Source organism: Tachypleus tridentatus, chromosome 3, assembly GCF_004210375.1.
Source record: "Tachypleus tridentatus isolate NWPU-2018 chromosome 3, ASM421037v1, whole genome shotgun sequence".
Taxonomy (NCBI): Eukaryota; Metazoa; Arthropoda; class Merostomata; order Xiphosura; family Limulidae; genus Tachypleus; species Tachypleus tridentatus.
Window position 1 is genome coordinate 116,298,185 of NC_134827.1, and position 18,591 is coordinate 116,316,775.

At 34.3% G+C, this 18,591-nt stretch overlaps 2 protein-coding genes across 2 annotated transcripts in view; both read right to left on the reverse strand.

Moving 5' to 3' along the window:
* Positions 1-1,524: 1,524 nt before the first annotated feature.
* Positions 1,525-9,363, reverse strand: LOC143246175 (polycystin-1-like protein 3). The gene is made up of 4 exons (XM_076492387.1): positions 9,266-9,363; positions 8,130-8,210; positions 3,273-3,472; positions 1,525-1,626 (listed from the first exon to the last, which is right to left on the reverse strand). Exons 1-4 carry the CDS (start codon positions 9,356-9,358, stop codon positions 1,539-1,541), a joined length of 462 nt encoding a protein of 153 aa, XP_076348502.1. The 5' UTR covers positions 9,359-9,363; the 3' UTR covers positions 1,525-1,538.
* Positions 9,364-10,838: 1,475 nt separating this feature from the next.
* LOC143245992 (uncharacterized) overlaps positions 10,839-18,591 on the reverse strand; it is a 64,437-nt gene continuing 56,684 nt past the window's right edge. The window contains exons 15-19 of the mRNA XM_076492243.1: positions 18,316-18,561; positions 17,418-17,574; positions 12,824-12,977; positions 11,827-11,962; positions 10,839-10,907 (exon numbers count right to left, since the gene is read on the reverse strand). Coding sequence (XP_076348358.1) covers positions 10,839-10,907; positions 11,827-11,962; positions 12,824-12,977; positions 17,418-17,574; positions 18,316-18,561 — 762 coding nt within the window. The remainder of the gene's footprint in view (positions 10,908-11,826; positions 11,963-12,823; positions 12,978-17,417; positions 17,575-18,315; positions 18,562-18,591) is intronic.

Below are 18,591 nucleotides of genomic sequence, written 5' to 3' on the forward strand. Positions count from 1 at the left end.
CAACATGTTCCATCATAAAGCTGTCATGTCTAAAACGCATCACTCCTCTCTGTAGCTTTCCATCATCCAATACCAGTTTTAACAGTCCCATTATGCAGAAACTCCTAGTTGCTAATATGGTGATTTGATTGATGTGTCTTTGCCTTGAATAACATTAATATTCACTTTATTCTCCAACTGTTTTCAGGTATGTGATTGATTGACTTTATATGTAAATGGAAGCAACTTGTGTTGTTTTTTTTCCAGACAGAGAACCGTTTTTAATATTTTTGCTACAATTACTTGAGACATATAGTTTTGAAACTGTTTCACTGATGATTTGTACGGGTTGTAGTTGTGATGTAAATGGTCAATATGTCTATTCAAAATCATTTTCATATTATTACTCAACCCTGTATATAGACTCATTTAGTTGTTTTTAGTAATCGTGTTGTAAGACATCACAAAACTTTATGATATGACAGAAAACAATTATTAACTTGTTAAATACGGTATTTTACTAACAACATGGCATCATTAACATTAGTAATCTAACTCCTAAACATTTACAAAAGTTTTGCTGTAGTCTATGAATGATCCAGACGTTTTAAACCCTAACAGTTCAGTTAGTAAGTTACTTGTCTTGGAAGATTCGTGTGAGTTAGGGTTATTGAGTTCATACCATGTCACTGAAACAAAAAAAATCAAGATACACCATACCTTTCATTAACAGAACTAATATATATCTAATTAAGCTATCAACTGATTATTTTAGCTACATAAGGGCCAGTAAACTGCTGTATGAAATATCATAAGAATAATTATGAATTTCTCCAACAATTTCAAAACCACAATATTTTGTAAAAAAAATGTAAATGTATTTTGCTATCTTTAGATACTCATAACATTATGAGAATAATCAAGAATTTCTACTTTTATTTATAGAGTTGAGATAAAAGTAAAAATGTTTTACCTTCATATTCTGTGATTAGATATCTTTATCCTAATAAAATATGAAGCATTCTCCATTCTCTAAAATATGATGACAATTTTATTTTAAATAAATAACAAGAATCAGATATGTAAGACTGGATTTCTGCACAGTTGTAGAGTAATACGGCTGAATATTTGTCTGATTTGTGTCTCGTGTTCATTTTTAAACCAAACCACTGAAGAGAATTTTTCCCAATTTTTCTGAGGTAAAAAAACTCAATTCAGTATTTTTATTTTAAAAAAGTATATACATCCATGTTTTGAGTGGCATAAAGAGAAGGTATATAAATTAACTTTTCACTTTTTCTAATCAAGTCTGAGTTTGTAATAAGGGATGGTAAATGATGGATTGATATTTGTGAATCATAGATTGCCTGTAGATTATTACATATATATAATGTTTGAGCTCATATATACAAAAAAACAAGCAATGTGTATCCCTAAGTAGTAATTTTATATATATTTCAGTCACGGAATATTTCTGACCTTATACTGGTGTCATTAAACGAGGGAAAAAATTAGAAATGTCTTTTGAAGAAGTTGGTTTTAAATGGCAGTGTAATCCCTCAGTTGTGATGTCTAGCCAATGCTCTGCAATAAAAGAGCCAAGCACGATTTGTCTGGATGTCTCTAACCAGGATTTTCTTTAAGTACCTGAATAAACAAATCAATACAAATTATATGGTACTTGAATTTTTTAAAGATATTCACACAAGAGAATAAATTCATGAACTATTACAAAGTGATCTGAATACTCCTGCTAAATAACCTTTCACGAATTCTATACTAGCAACTTCACCAAGTACTGAGAAACAAATGTACAAGAATGTCACCCATATATCTGTAACAAACATATATTTGTTGACTGACTTATGTAAACACCTAGGAGCATTTGCAACGAAATCATCAACAATTCAGTGTTTTAATCACTTTCTATCAGGCTAGAGAAACGTTATAATCACTTCTCATCAAGGTAGAGAAACGTTATAATCACTTCTCATCAAGGTAGAGAAGCATTGTAATCACTTCTCATCAAGGTAGAGAAACGTTATAATCACTTCTCATCAAGGTAGAGAAACACTGTAATTACTTCTCATCAAGGTAGAGAAACACTGTAATCACTTCTCATCAAGGTAGAGAAACGTTATAATCACTTCTCATCAAGGTAGAGAAACATTATAATAACTTCTCATCAAGGTAGAGAAACGTTATAATCACTTCTCATCAAGGTGAGAGAAACGTTATAATCACTTCTCATCAAGGTAGAGACATTATAATCACTTCTCATCAAGGTAGAGAAACGTTATAATCACTTCTCATCAAGGTAGAGAAACGTTATAATCACTTCTCATCAAGGTAGAGAAACACTGTAATCACTTCTCATCAAGGTAGAGAAACGTTATAATCACTTCTCATCAAGGTAGAGAAACGTTATAATCACTTCTCATCAAGGTAGAGAAGCATTGTAATAAATTCCTATCAAGGCACGGAATTGTTTTAACCTCTACATTCAAGAAACCTTACTTAATAACCACAAAATGTTAACTTTATATACAACAAAATAAAACTTTACACAATAAAGCTTTAGGAAGTCTCAATTTCTCCATATTTTACCCTTTCTATTGTTACTACATCCCCCTGGTAAGACAACAACTTTTTTGTACACACATAACTAACTTCACATGATTTATGTGTACATAAAAAAAATCAGTAACACTACAACAGATGTACACATTCTTTTGTAATAGATTGCCAGTTACTGTTGCTGGCATTATATCACTGTATTTAAATACTTTTAGCTTTACACTTTACGTACATCATGAAAATAAACTTAATAAAATACCCTAACGGTGTGGTTTTGAAGATATGTCTTCCACTGGATATCTCATAAAATACCCTAACAGTGTGGTTTTGAAGATATGTCATCCAATGGATATCTGATAAGAGACAAGTCTTCATATTTAAATTCAAGTAATGAATCTAACAGTAAATATATTACTTTAGTCAATCACTGTTTATTCATTCAGTGCTATGTGTTTTAAATAGTACCGAGTTAATTTTCAATAGTACCTTAGCACACTAGAGGGCAAATGAGGTCTGTAAAATATGGAAAACCATTTTGTGTGTACTGAAATGAAATTAGTAAGTGAATATTTTTAAAGACAGAAGAAAATACATGTTAGAAGATGATCTCTCACAAATAGAGTAACTAACAATCATTTCATAAACAGCACCAATAAGATTTAAGATATTATTAAGTACTTTTCAGATAGATAAATCAGGATAATATGCTGTCTAACCATGATGGGCTTGCTCCACCACTGTCATGCCAAACCTTCAGTCCCGTCAAACCACCAAGGGATTGAGATGTGGAAAGTAAAAACCAGTCGTTACTTCCTTGTTGCATCCTTTTCATGTTAGAATCTCTTAAGAGAACCTTTCGGCTATTCATTTTTTTTCCCAGTAACTGGATACCAACATTTGCAGTTGTGCCTGAATTCTAAGAACAAAGAAAAGACAAAGTTACAGAATGCTGGTCTTTGTCATGAATCAGATAAATTTGACAAGAGTCAATAACTAAACAGCAGTGAAGTCGTGGTGTCTACTGTTTAAAGTACAGCACACCATGAAAAAATTGGAAGTAAAGGTGAACTATGTTGGGTACAAACCATGAACCATAAGATTTATAATGTATGGTACAAGATTAGGTGTGAATTATCTGAGCATTAGTGAAAATCACAAAATCTAGAAATTGGGGTATATAAAAAACAACAAACAATTAAAACTGATACTAAGCAAAAGAGTTTATATTGGTACAAGTAAATGGAATGCATACATGTAAATTAGTGTAATTCACAGAACCTGCATACCAGAGTATAAAACACGTGTTTATAGCTTGAAAGACAGCACAATACATTTAAAATTAATGTTAGCTTCCCAATGTTGCCTTCAGTGTTATTTGTACAGACTTAAGTGGGAAAAAGCCATCAAGTTTTTATTTTACCCATTAAACTTTATGGTGGGGGTAGTCAGTTGGAAATCAACGTACGTTCTAACTTCATTCAGTAAACATCATAAATAAAAATATATGTTGGTAAAGAGAGATATAATAAAAGATGCGAGTTCAATAAATTGTTTTAATACAAATATATGTTTATTTGTTTCTGAAGAAATTACAAATTCATTATAAAACTGTATACAGCCTGATCTCTTTATTAAAAGAAGAACACTTAAAAAATAATATTGAACATAGAATAGAAAGTTATAATTTTCTTATACTGAAAATGGATTTCCAATAGGTACTTACCTCCTTTCACAAGATTAGCCATTTTCATTCACTGCTGCCCTCTATACGCAAACTTTTTCTTTACTCATGCCACAAGCCTTGCATTCCTCCCCTTATTGTAATTAGTACATTCCAACATGTCTCTCATGCAAATCATCATGTGCCATCTATTAACCAACTGCAGCATGATATGCTCATATCATGTAAGTGACTCCTTCTAGACTCCTGTACTGAACCTACACTTCAGACGTTGGCAGAAGATGTGTGCACCAGGCAATTAGCTAGAATCTCACATCGATAAGGAGAAGAGACTGGTGCAATAGAATAACAGAAGCACCCCAAAAAGTGTCTCTGACCATGACAGACAGAGATCTGAAGACCAAAGGAGGGGAGCTGCACCACTTCTAAGTCAGGAATACTCTTCACCCTTGTGTTTAATTCGTGAAACACAAGGACAGAAATTATGAGATGTAGAGTGGCTAAGGCACATCAGACCATACTCAGCAAGACAACTATATCCAAAACGTCCAATATGAGGTACCACCATTCATCATACCATCTTCACCTCTGGCCTAGAATTGGGGATTAAGATCTGCTCCAATCCCTGGGTATTACACAAGTATCAACAGCTGCAGCATTCTGGGACTGGCCAGTTGGCATCGAGAGAGTGGATTAAACTTGTTCGAGAACTTCTACTGACTGGTTCACTTGAATCCAAATTCTCAACACTGAGAACTGATGTCAACACCAGGGCTTCCAATCAAAGGGTAAACTGCATATGTGCTAAATCAACTCCAGGTGGTATGGGATGTGTAACAGGAAGCCACATCAAACACTAAGTTGACAAATCAACTCAACTGGATGTGTAAATGAACAGTAGAAGGCCATATCAACCAATTCAGTGATGGATCAAGTCCAGAATAGCGTATATAGTGTAAGGAGGCTACACCATCCAGAAAGTAGAACAACACCACCACTCTTGACTAAATGGTTACAATCAACGTTTTGTGGAACCCATTCAGAAGGATGTCTTCATGGTCAACTGCCCCAGTGGCTTGGAAATGGAAAGCAACAAGGACTCCCGTACTTGACCCAAAAACGGAGGATAAGGATGTATTGGAGAGTCCAAAGGAATGTCATCACTGGAGACAATGCAATGGTTGAACATGATACCATGTTTTGAGAAGCATACCACAGAGAGTTGTTCACTCGAGGCATTGCAGGAATGAGCAGCTATCCCCTTCTGTTTCATCAATGCAGTTCAAGGGTGGTACAGTCTGGAATGGGTATATTTATGAAAGAACTATCACAAGTTAGACAACTTTCCGGTAATCTTGTGGAACACCCAATCTCTATGGTGATCATGCAAAGCTATGGATGAGAGAGCACAAGTCAACAGGTGTGGGAGAAAGAAGGTAGAAAGGAGTAAGCCAATTGGACAAGAAGATGGACCTTACTTGTAAGAGTAGAGAGAGAAAGATCCTAAAAGAAGAGTTGCCAGGGAACAAAAAGATAGTTGCATGTACCCTGTAGGGTAGCTGTACCTGCAACATAATACTGTAGGGCTCCAATGGAACACAGCAATCTGTCGGGGTCTAGATGAGGGTAAAATGTGACACAGAATAAGATAAAGAAATGGGAGAAAAGAAGGAACAATCTTCCCAAGCTGTCATGGTCTTGGAGAAAAAAGATCACTCAGGATAAAGAAGAAAATAAGTAAGATGAAAAAATGTATGAAAAATGCCAACTGCAAATAAATCAATCCAGAAACAATGATTTCTACACAGTGTGCCCCGTCCTCTTTGTGGTGATAAGAGTCACAACTGTAGAGTTGTCAGAATTAACCATCACCAGACAGTAACGGGCGAGAGAAAGGAAGTGAGATAACACCTGATGAACTGTTAGACGTTCGAGAACACTGAGATGCAAGATGAGTCCTTCCAGAGACCAATGGTCCAAAGCTACGTGGTGATCGACCCAATCTCCCTATCCCTGGAGAGAAATGTTTATGAAGAGACGGACATCCAGACATGGGGTAGGTCGTGTCACACCCACCAATGTATGGGATTGTTGTGTCACCACAGCAGATCAATTCTTTGGAAAGGAGGAAAAGAAATGGTACTAGAAAGAGGATCCTGTGTAAGGTTTCATTGTTCATTAAGTGTCCACTGTAGGGAACTTATATGGACACAACTGAGGGAAGACTACATCTGCCAAACGAGAAACAATGTAGAGGGAGTTACATACATCATGCGAGCATATTATGCTACTGTTGGTTAATAGATGGCACATGATGATTTAGATGAGAAACATATTGGAATTTACTTAACTCCAACAAGAAGAGTGCATGGTTTATGGCATGTATAAAGAAAAAGCAGACAGAGGGCAGCAACGAGCAAGAAGAGTGAATTTTAACCATTTTAAGTTATTATTATAAAAATCATGACTGCAAAGTCAATAAGAGAATTTTATTCAATGTCCATCATTCTGACTTTCACCTTTCAACTTACACGTGGAAAGGCAAAAGCCAAAACATCAGGTATTCACAGACTTTTTCACTGGATTTTGTAATCGTGAGTTTTATTATGATTTCTAATCTCCATTCTGAAGTTGGAAAATGATTTTAAATTGTACTATTTTAAAATTATCAAAAAATTACATTAGCCCAGGAAGTACTTGAAACCATACTGTGTTACATGTGATATTAAGCATTGATCAAGGTAAGTGCATTTGTAGGTTATTAAATTTTGAGTTTCTTGACAGATATAATGAATTTTAAAAAAATTTCACAGCTTTCTAACAGAGCTCAAATTTGTTGTTTTTTTATGTATAAAATGATAATTTAAAACTATTTATTTTCATGAACTCTGCTCAATGATATGCTGTTACTTTAGCCTCAAAGTTTCAAATGTTAAAGCTTAACTAACTAGGGTAGTGGTGACATCATAACAATATACAACTATGTTGTGAGCATTAATATTTAAAGACCTGTAGTATTCTCATGTATAATTTACTTAATAGTGACTAGATAGGTAGTGAAAAGATAATAAAAGAGACTGGACAATGAATTATATATAACATTTAGAACACAAATACAGCATTGTCCTCTTGCTTTGAACACTGGACGGTTGCAGTTATTTGAACTTAGAAGAAACTTCAACAAGTCTCAGCTTATTTGTGTAAGATACTAACATGTTCTTTCTCTGAAGGCAAAGACTGTTTCAACTGAGATCCTTATCCAGGCTTACAAAACCTAGCATTACTTAAATAACAATAAAATTACTGGGATCTGTTGAAAAGTGAAGTAGGCTGAATTAAGAGGTTAAATAAAGTTATTTAGTGATGAATAGCAAAGGTAATGGATAAAAGGTTAACACACAGACAAAACTTCAACAAATCTTAAGTCATTCATGAAATATCAACTTTCTCCTCATCTAATGACAAAATTAATCTGGTGTGAAACATCAAAGCAGCACTGTCTGTTTGTAGTTGATCAATCAGAAAACAGTCTCCAGAAAGCAGAAACACCACTATTAAGTGTGACAGTCACAAGATAATCCTCTATACAAAGGTGAAACAATTGAAATGTTCCTTGACCAAAAAGTCTAAATAAAATAACACCTTAAGTTGAATCTAGTACATGATTCCAACTGGATAAGAATTTAAAATGTTATGCATGTGAGGTACTTACTATTGGAAATCCTACATCATTTCTAAAACAAATAACTCTAAAACATTTGGTTTTCTTAACATACACAAAGAGACAGCCAATATGGTCAAAATATACATGTTTTTGTATTTTTAACTTTCACATACTAACTGTGGTATGAATAAAAAGCATGTATACATCAATAACAATTTTCACACTTACCAACCACATGCCAGTGTAAACAGAAATGAGGTAAGCATATGTTTCAGAAGGTTTATTATCTTCCAATACCACAACTGCCCTCTATCAAAAAAAATTTTAAAGGTGAGTTCTCTTTCCAAAAACAAGATAAATTTAGTTAATAATAATTAAATCAATTTCTTTATAAAGTTTTCAACTATTCAAACTGGCAAGTCTAGTTTTGAGTATAACCAACACCACCACCCCTCTAAAAACGCTAATCTCTGAATGATTTTCTTTACCCTCTTGTGACTTACATCACGTTCCTTGGACCATGAATTCTGATAACATTACATTCTACTTCATCATTTTGAAAATACTGGACCCATAAGTTATTTCACTTAAATTTTATCAAACAGATTATATATATAAACACATAGGATGCATTCCATATTTACAAATAGATGCTGTATAAATATGAAGAAAGATAAACCATTTGATACATATATTGTTGTTAACTATGAATCTTTAGGGTAAAGCATTAACTATAAGCTTCATCCTATGTTTTAATCAACTTCAGTCAAACACAAGTAAAAGCTACACTACCATTTCTGGAAAGGTTTTTCAGATAAAAAGAACTTGAAACGTTCTTTATTATTTATTGACGACAAAAATACAACAAAAAGTTTAGAAAACATGCATTCTTTCATCAGCTTGACCTGGCATCATCAGATGAGATATGTATTGAATAGAAAATACAGGACTCCTAAATTAAATACATTAGTTTAGAACATGTGCAAATACTACATAGAGTTCATATACCTTAAAACTGAAATACAGTGGAACCCCTCTAAAGCCCTTCAGGACTGAGACAATCTGCCTGATTAGAGGGTTTCACTGCATATAATTAGGGATTATGTAAACAAAAAAAAAGACTGTGATTCAATGGCCACTTTCAAGAGGTGACCGAACCTGAGGGGTGGCCACTTAGAGGGGTTCCACTGTAGTTCATTTTCACAATGTAATTCAACTGGATAGTTTTTCATACATTTAAAACTTAAACAGTTGGAGTTTAAATCAAGTTTCAGGTAGAATATAACAAACATAAATTTTACTTCAAATTCTGACAGTATCTTAACGGTTTTCGGACCTTTCATAAGTCAGGGAACAAACCTCACCTTCAGAACATCATTTCTATCTTTTCTTCTAGCCCAAATGATAAATAAAATGTAAATTCCCCACACAGTACAGACAGAGCAGATGATAATCATGTTACTTGTCATGTTTTTTAAAACTTGGGAAGAGTTCGAAGTTGAATAGTATTTGGAGTAACCAAAAACTTGCTGCAAAGACAGAAAGATGAGAGCACATACAATGGATATTTGTTTGGTAGTCCGTGGTCCAACCTAGTCAACAAAGTAAAGCAACTACAGTGCTACATGCAAACACTTCAGTGTTATTTTAAGCTGGTTGTTACAAAGAATAATACTTATATAGGTATTGTAAATAACTATAGAAATGCACGGGTGATACATATACAAAAGTCACAAGTGCTGATTAACTGAAACTAAATAGTAAATTCATTGTTAATACACTATATTATTAAAGAAAACACAGAAACAAAAGTAATTACTTTATATACACTTTAAAACAACACACTAATTAGAACCTCTTGTTCTTATATTGAACCATATGATTATAAAATATTCTTACAAATAACCTGTATTACTTTCTATTGTTCAGCCAAGTCAATTTGATTCGAACATTATAACGATTAAACTACGTCAGTGAACGTTCCATTAGGTTCATTATTCTACAAACACTGTTTAACTACACATGCTTCAAGCTTTGCATGATCATTTTGTTTGATGTTAAATCCTTTCCCAAGTGGTCTTACGTCTGAGGAAATAACAGAATGTATTTGTACCCGTCAGTGTTAGCATGCTGTTGACCTCCAACCTCTTTGGTTGAGACATAGGAGGAGGGCACTCTTTACAATTTATTCCAAATTTTAATTATTTAGTAACAATCAAAGAGTTTGTTCAATGCAGAGAGAAAATTGTATGACAGTGAATACATCTGTATCCATCATTCCTTCAGGAATACGACCATTTGGGCAGGGATTTATCTTCCATAAAACAGCGATCCAAAGCTTGCAGGATGTGTGGTGAAACAATAGCTGTAGAATAATGAATATAACACGATTTAATCTTCATAAAGTTCTGATATTAATACTAGTAAGTTTGTAAGAGCTAAATAGAAAATCACTGTTACCCAACTCCACTTCATATTCACTGTGATAATATTCTGCCTCAGTCATTGAACAAACTCACTAATTGTTACTAAATATTAAAATTTAAAGTACATTACACAGCTGTAATTGTTCCATCATTCTAAGACTGATGTGCATTTCAACCTTTTGGTTTGGTTATCACTCTCAAGCAAGAGTTTTAGAGCAGCTACTCATCTAGTGAGGCCACTTTGTGCTTATATGTATCCTAATGTCTTGGATGTACACCCAAACCTCTACCTTTGGCAAGGTCATTGAACTGTCAAGCATCACTGAATGAGCACTCACAAAATTACTAAACTTTTGAACTGTTTAGACTTTCCACTTACTAATTTCTGTCACTAAAAATTCTCATCTGAAGTAACCTCTTCAGAATGCCCACACACCTCTACTGAGATATAAAATTTTGCTTCAATTTGTTGTAACTTCCACCAGCCACAACTTCAATCTCTACACATTTATCATGTGATATTTCTGTTCTGGAGGTCATGAATACAGCCACACACGTGTGGTGCACACTGAGCAGAAAACTGGACATGGACAAAACAGTATGAACAGAGAGTGATAATTCAGACAGTAGATACTTGACGTAGTTTTCAGGAAAACATTTCAGGGAGACAAAGAAGTAGGTACAAAGAATCACTGGACAAGGCGACTTTGTGAACTGACACATTGGAATGAAGATTCAATAGATGGTAAATTAATGGGAATAGAAGGCCAGAAAGAGAAGAATACAAAGTGATCTACAGGAAGAGGTACAGGATAATAAAGTGTGAAAAAGACCAGTCAGAACAGAACACAGTGTTGAACTGGTATGACTGACCGATTGAGTGAAGAAATTCCCATTTAAAACTGCATTCTGGAAAATATACTTTAAAATCTATGTGTAATCCTGATACCTTGAGAAATTAGATTTCTACAAGAAAAAAAAATCTTTGCAGCTAAAGTAAAAGAGATTATTCTTGTACATATTAAAATTAGTAAGGTATATAGTATTAGTTATTGAAAAGATACACAGAGAGTCCAAACATTAAAAGTTGTTTCCAAAACAGTTTTAATTTCTGTTGAAATATCTCTTTCTAGTGAGGTTTTGTTAACACAAATAATAAACATATGCTGCTGTAAGTTGTAAAATTACAGTATTAATTACTAGGAATACATCTATGTTGAACTAACATCTATACAAGATAAAACTTTATGGTATGGGAAAAATTTATCTAGAAAGAAAATATTACCTGTATATGCTTTTATTACAGTTCCAAGAAAGGTTTGTTAAAGACACTTCAATAAAGTGTTGGGAAAAACATCCAGACATTAATTTGTAGTAAAGTGATACAGAAAATATCATTACACCAAAGAAACTGAAATACAACATAACCAATAAATACATATATAATTATATTTAACAATATATTAATAACTTTTTAGAAATAATGCTATTAGTCATACCTGGCAGCCTAATTGTGACCACTCATCTTGTTGTTCATTCCAGAATAAACAGCGAGAGAGAAACAGAGATAAGGTATACTCTTGTGACAGCTTCTCATAACTACTGTCCTCCCATATTGGTGCTTGCTGCAACCAGCTGTGTTGCAGATCAAGCTGTTCTACAACGATATCAACATATGGCAAAACCCCCTAAATAGTAGATTCCAATACCGGTATGTAGCATACTTTCAGGTACGGTCAGTACATACTGTGTAGTTTTCCGAGCATTGGTGAAAGGTACAATGAGTGAAGCATTTGAAAAGTCTGTTATAACAGGTTGAGACTGAAACTTAATCACAACCTACAATAATATAAATTACCTTTTATAAATTAGTGATTAGCTATACTTCAACGTAATCCCATGTACCAGCTTTTGCATAATGTGATATTGATAAAAAGTTATCACTGGGGTGGAAATGAATAAAGTATATCTTAAGTACCTCCTTCAATCCAACAGCATTATCTATCTAATACATAAGAATCAGTTTTATCTGCATTTTTTAATACAGTCTAGTTCTAATGTTTTTACTTATCAAAAATCACTGAAACGAATAGAACAAAGAAAACATAAGGGCTATACATCATAGATTCTCATGTCAATTTTACCTTTGGTGAAATTGAAAACAAATCTGTAACATATATATGTAATAATTCCTGTACTGTTGACTTGGAGATTTAGTCGTGTTATTACTAACAGTCTGAAGTGGTATTTTTGATCTGCGATTATTCTGTTCAACTTGCAAAAATTCTGATAAATACCACTCTGTTTTTAAGAATCCTGGTATAAACGTTTTGATCATTCATAGTGTAGAATAAAAGAACCTGTTACATTCGTTAAGAAATGTTTCTGAAACAAAAAATACTACATGAAGTTAAATCATTTCATTATTCTCCAAGTACTTATTGTCCGAGAAGGAACAATAAGTTTTTGTTCATAATAAGTGTGCATTATACTTACGATAAATTGTTCATTTTTCTTTTAGGGTGAATTACTATTTGAAGGGACACATACTCTTGGGTTATAACAAATTTATGAAGTGTAATATCATCATCTGTCAAGCTAGAAGTATTCTGTATCAGTGCTATTCCTTTCACACGTTGTGCTGCTCTATCTATAAGGAAAACATTCCTATTATCATATTTTTACACTGACAGAAGGTTGTATGGTACTGAATGTATAATTTATTTACAAACCTAATCAAACAATTCTGTATCATTCACTTAATAACTACAAATGAAAAATTAAAGTACACTATCAACATCCCATGTGGTGTGACAGTCATAACACAAAAATACATTTATTATTTTCACAAAAAACTGATTTTTAATACAGTTCAAAGAAATTCAGATCTATTATATGCATTAGTATTTTCAGTGGATTTTATGACTGGATATTAACTTTATATGTTACCATGTTGTTTGTTTGTGACGTAACAACTTTATGATATGTGAGTGTACCATTTACCTCTGTAAGTTATTATTTCTGAAGTCATGTCAGCAATACATTGTCCAGGGTGCAATAGTCATGGCAGCACTATGTTGTCCTGGGTGCAATAGTCATGGTAGCACTATGTTGTCCAGGGTGTAACAGTCATGGAAGCACTATGTTGTCCAGGGTGTAACAGTCATGGCAGCACTATGTTGTCCAGGATGTAACAGTCATGGCAGCACTATGTTGTCCAGGGTGTAACAGTCATGGTAGCACTATGTTGTCCAGAGTGTAACAGTCATGGCAGCACTATGTTGTCCTGGGTGCAATAGTCATGACAGCAATATGTTGTCCAGGGTGTAATAGTCATGGCAGCACTATGTTGTCCAGGGTGTAATAGTCATGGCAGCACTATGTTGTCCAGGGTGTAACAGTCACGGCAGCACTATGTTGTCCAGGGTGTAACAATCATGGTAGCACTATGTTGTCCAGGGTGTAACAGTCATGGCAGCACTATGTTGTCCAGGGTGTAACAGTCATGGCAGCACTATGTTGTCCAGGGTGTAACAGTCATGGCAGCACTATGTTGTCCTGGGTGCAATAGTCATGGCAGCAATATGTTGTCCAGGGTGTAACAGTCATGGTAGCACTATGTTGTCCAGGGTGTAACAGTCATGGCAGCAATATGTTGTCCAGGGTGTAACAGTCACGGCAGCAATATGTTGTCCAGGGTGTAACAGTCACGGTAGCACTATGTTGTCCAGGGTGTAACAGTCATGGCAGCACTATGTTGTCCAGGGTATAACAGTCATGGCAGCACTATGTTGTCCAGGGTGTAACAGTCACGGCAGCAATATGTTGTCCAGGGTGTAACAGTCACGGCAGCACTATGTTGTCCAGGGTGTAACAGTCACGGCAGCAATATGTTGTCCAGGGTGTAACAGTCATGGCAGCACTATGTTGTCCAGGGTGTAACAGTCACGGCAGCACTATGTTGTCCAGGGTGTAACAGTCATGGTAGCACTATGTTGTCCAGGGTGTAACAGTCACGGTAGCACTATGTTGTCCAGGGTGTAACACTCATGGCAGCACTATGTTGTCCAGGGTGTAACAGTCATGGCAGCACTATGTTGTCCTGGGTGCAATAGTCATGGCAGCAATATGTTGTCCAGGGTGTAACAGTCATGGTAGCACTATGTTGTCCAGGGTGTAACAGTCATGGCAGCACTATGTTGTCCAGGGTGTAACAGTCACGGCAGCACTATGTTGTCCAGGGTGTAACAGTCATGGTAGCACTATGTTGTCCAGAGTGTAACAGTCATGGCAGCACTATGTTGTCCAGGGTGTAACAGTCACGGCAGCAATATGTTGTCCAGGGTGTAACAGTCATGGTAGCACTATGTTGTCCAGAGTGTAACAGTCATGGCAGCACTATGTTGTCCAGGGTGTAACAGTCATGGCAGCACTATGTTGTCCAGGGTGTAACAGTCACGGCAGCAATATGTTGTCCAGGGTGTAACAGTCATGGCAGCACTATGTTGTCCAGGATGTAACAGTCATGGCAGCACTATGTTGTCCAGGGTGTAACAGTAATGGCAGCACTATGTTGTCCTGGGTGTAAAACATTATCTTGTTCCAAGCCATTTATTCCTTTTTTTGTTTTTAAGATAATCTTTTCTACCTTTAAGAATATTTAAGTGTGTATCTTGAGCCTGGGTTAAACTAGTTACAACTGGAATATCCTTTGATAACCACAGTTTGGCTATCAATAGATATTCCATTGGTGGCTGTCAGGGTACTTAGGTCACAAAGGTGATGCCATCTGCTGGACAAAGAAGACAAGGTGATATTTAAAATCTAGGCACACTTTATTTATTCAGTTCTCTCTAACTCATTTCCAGTGAAAACCTTGTTTTACTGCTCAGGTTTGTTGTTGGAACTTTTAGTCTCAACAGACGGAAAACTTCAGCACAAAATCTGTGCATGAATGAAGTAAGGACTGTGGGTATCCGACAGGTGGCAGCACTGACTATGTTGGAATGTCTCAGATTGTTCATCAAAATGGTATTTTCAATATCCCCTCAATAATTTATTATACTATGCCATGTTCCCTTTATAACAATATCTGTATGATGACTGAGTCATAAGTTCTGATAATATTTGTAAACATAATAGTGAAAAAAAGATTTGAATTTCTTGTTCTTTTTCCTTCTTCTTTTTCATTACATGATAACTCAAAAACTAAAACAATGCCGTCAACCAATTTTACTGAGATGACATTGCTTCAAACGGAGTATCAGCTTTATAAGCATCAATAACTAGCAGCAGTTTATAAAGAAACCATAACTCTAGGGTAAATTATATTATCATTAAATCTAGAAGATAGCTTTCTCACCCATCATTTTCATACTGCTCTATCACTTCATTATTTTCATACTGCTCTATCACTTCATTATTTTCATACTGCTCTATCACTTCATTATTTTCATACTGCTCTATCACTTCATTATTTTCATACTGCTCTATCACTTCATCATTTTCATACTGCTCTATCACTTCATCATTTTCATACTGCTCTATCACTTCATCATTTTCATACTGCTCTATCACTTCATCATTTTCATACTGCTCTATCACTTCATTATTTTCATACTCATACTGCTCTATCACTTCATCATTTTCATACTGCTCTATCACTTCATTATTTTCATACTGTCTATCACTTCATCGTTTTCATACTGTCTATCACTTCATTATTTTCATACTGCTCTATCACTTCATTATTTTCATACTGCTCTATCACTTCATCATTTTCATACTGCTCTATCACTTCATCGTTTTCATACTGCTCTATCACTTCATTATTTTCATACTGTCTATCACTTCATCATTTTCATACTGCTCTATCACTTCATCATTTTCATACTGCTCTATCACTTCATTATTTTCATACTGCTCTATCACTTCATTATTTTCATACTGCTCTATCACTTCATTATTTTCATACTGCTCTATCACTTCATTATTTTCACACTGCTCTATCACTTCATTATTTTCACACTGCTCTATCACTTCATTATTTTCACACTGCTCTATCACTTCATTATTTTCACACTGCTCTATCACTTCATTATTTTCTTCTAACTTCTAAGTTCAGCTAGATATTACACTGTTTTCATGAGTAATCTCATCCAGACTGTAAATTTGTGACGCCAAGAAACCCACCTGAAGTAAACATGTGTTCTCAAGACGGCTTTAGTACTCACATCAGCCATCTTAAGAATACTGACTGTAAATTATACAACTGTTAAAATGACCTTTATTCCTCCACCACAGGTTTTCATACTTGAATAAAATTTTAATTGAAAAGCACAAGCAATATTGCTATTTTGAGATTAAAAATATAATTTAATGTATAACAGTTTCAACCTACTTTAGAGTTATGCTTTTTCATACATTGTGAATATCATGTTCACGATGATAATTAGACAGATAAAAATAAAATAATAAAAAAGTACAGCTACTGAAAAGTGAAGACTTATTATTTTTTGTTTGCTTTGAATTTTGCACAATGCTACACGAGGGACATCTGTGCTAGCCGTTCATAATTTAGCAGTGTAAGACTAAAGGGAAGGCAGCTAGTTATCACCACCCACCATGAACTCTTGGGCTACTCTTTTACCAACAAATAGTGGGATTCACTGTCACATTATAAAGCCCCACAGCTGAAAGGGCAGGCATGTTTGGTGGGATGGGGATTCAAACCTGGGACCCTTGGATTATGAGTTGAGTACCTTAACCATCTGGCCATGCCTGACCAAAATTTATTGAACAAGAAATATCTGACTTCATTTTATTTCAAATGGTATTATTTGATAGGTTTAGGTTCTTTATTTTGATTGTCCCAATATACTCAATGTATTGAGGGAAATGTCTTGTTAGCAGAGTCATACAATTAAAATATTCTTCTTCTATTGTATAGGAATAATACAAAATGAGGTGTTTGAAATTATCATTAGTCCTAACAAGATATTATAAAATTATACAATTGAAATATGAATTTGACAATCAGTTCTTTCTGTCCTTATGATTTATGTATGTATGTCTTTTATGAATGTCTTACCTTTTCGTTTTATAAAAGTTTCTAAGTTTGTCACTTCTTCTGAAATCAAAGGAACTTCTTTCTTTGACTCGTCCTGAAGACTAAATAAAACAGTATGAGTGTTGATATATCTAGAAGACTCATGACACAAGAAAGGGTTTAACTTGGAGTGAAAGAACTGTAAAATGAAAAGAAAACAAACAATAATCAATACCCTGTTGGAATTGATTACCTACAATATAATTCATAAGTTAGTTTTAAATGAAAAATAAAACGTGAATGGAATCAAACCAATCACATTTGACAAAAAATGTAGTTTGCAGTGTAGAATGTAAAAAATGGTAATAATCTCTGTACAGAGGGGGCTGGTAGAAATTTAACTATTATAATAGTGGAACATGGATGTGCTCTATAACATGTCTACCAACATCTTAAAGATACAGAATAATGTTGTGAAAGTGAGATTATTTGTTAACAAAGGAAGCTCTTCTAGTCAGAAATACAAAACTGTAATAAACAAAATGCAAAGTAGGTTTATAATTATGCTAAGGTCAAGATTATGTTTGTGATGTCATCATTGGGAGTATTTAACATGTTGTTTTCAGTTGTATAAGATACCCGATGACACAACATTAACAGTGGCAAAGTGTTGTCTTATCAAACGTTTTTTTTCATTTTAGCAGGATTTTAAAAATAAATTTGGAAACTGAAAACACACTGTTTCACAGTAAACTTGGTTTTAATATTAACTATATATATAAATAAGGCCACTGGTGTAACTAAAGAATTTGTATACTCAACATGATTTGTCACATTCACTAAGGTGAATGATAATTCAGAGAAAAAAAAATACTGTTACATTTTTAAATTTAACATACAATAAAACAACTTCATATTGAAGATTTATCAGAAATCTTACTTTTATAAGAATGACGTTTTGTACAGATGAAAAATTTATATTTGTTTTGGCAGGTAAGATGATCTGGTTGTTTTCATTAAGTCCCAAAGATGACCTTTCATATGAACTCTGATCGACCTTCTTTATCCACATTCCTATCTCGTTAGTATGAAGATGCATTTCTCTTTCACCAACTGGCACTTGTCTTAAAAGGGCATCGGCAACATTCTTTGTCAGTTCCATAACATGCACAGCTACAGAGCACAGCTATAAAAGAAAACATGTTGTAATCTGGTG

Bases quoted from the DNA above. Each gene is read 5' to 3' on its own strand.
- LOC143246175 (XM_076492387.1), bottom strand. From the start codon at position 9,358: ATGATTATCATCTGCTCTGTCTGTACTGTGTGGGGAATTTACATTTTA. The intron at 3,473-8,129 runs GTAAGTGTGAAA...CTTTGTTCTTAG, and splicing joins TTTACACTGGCATGTGGTTG to AATTCAGGCACAACTGCAAA. The intron at 1,627-3,272 runs GTTAGACAGCAT...TTGTTTATTCAG, and splicing joins GGTGGAGCAAGCCCATCATG to GTACTTAAAGAAAATCCTGG.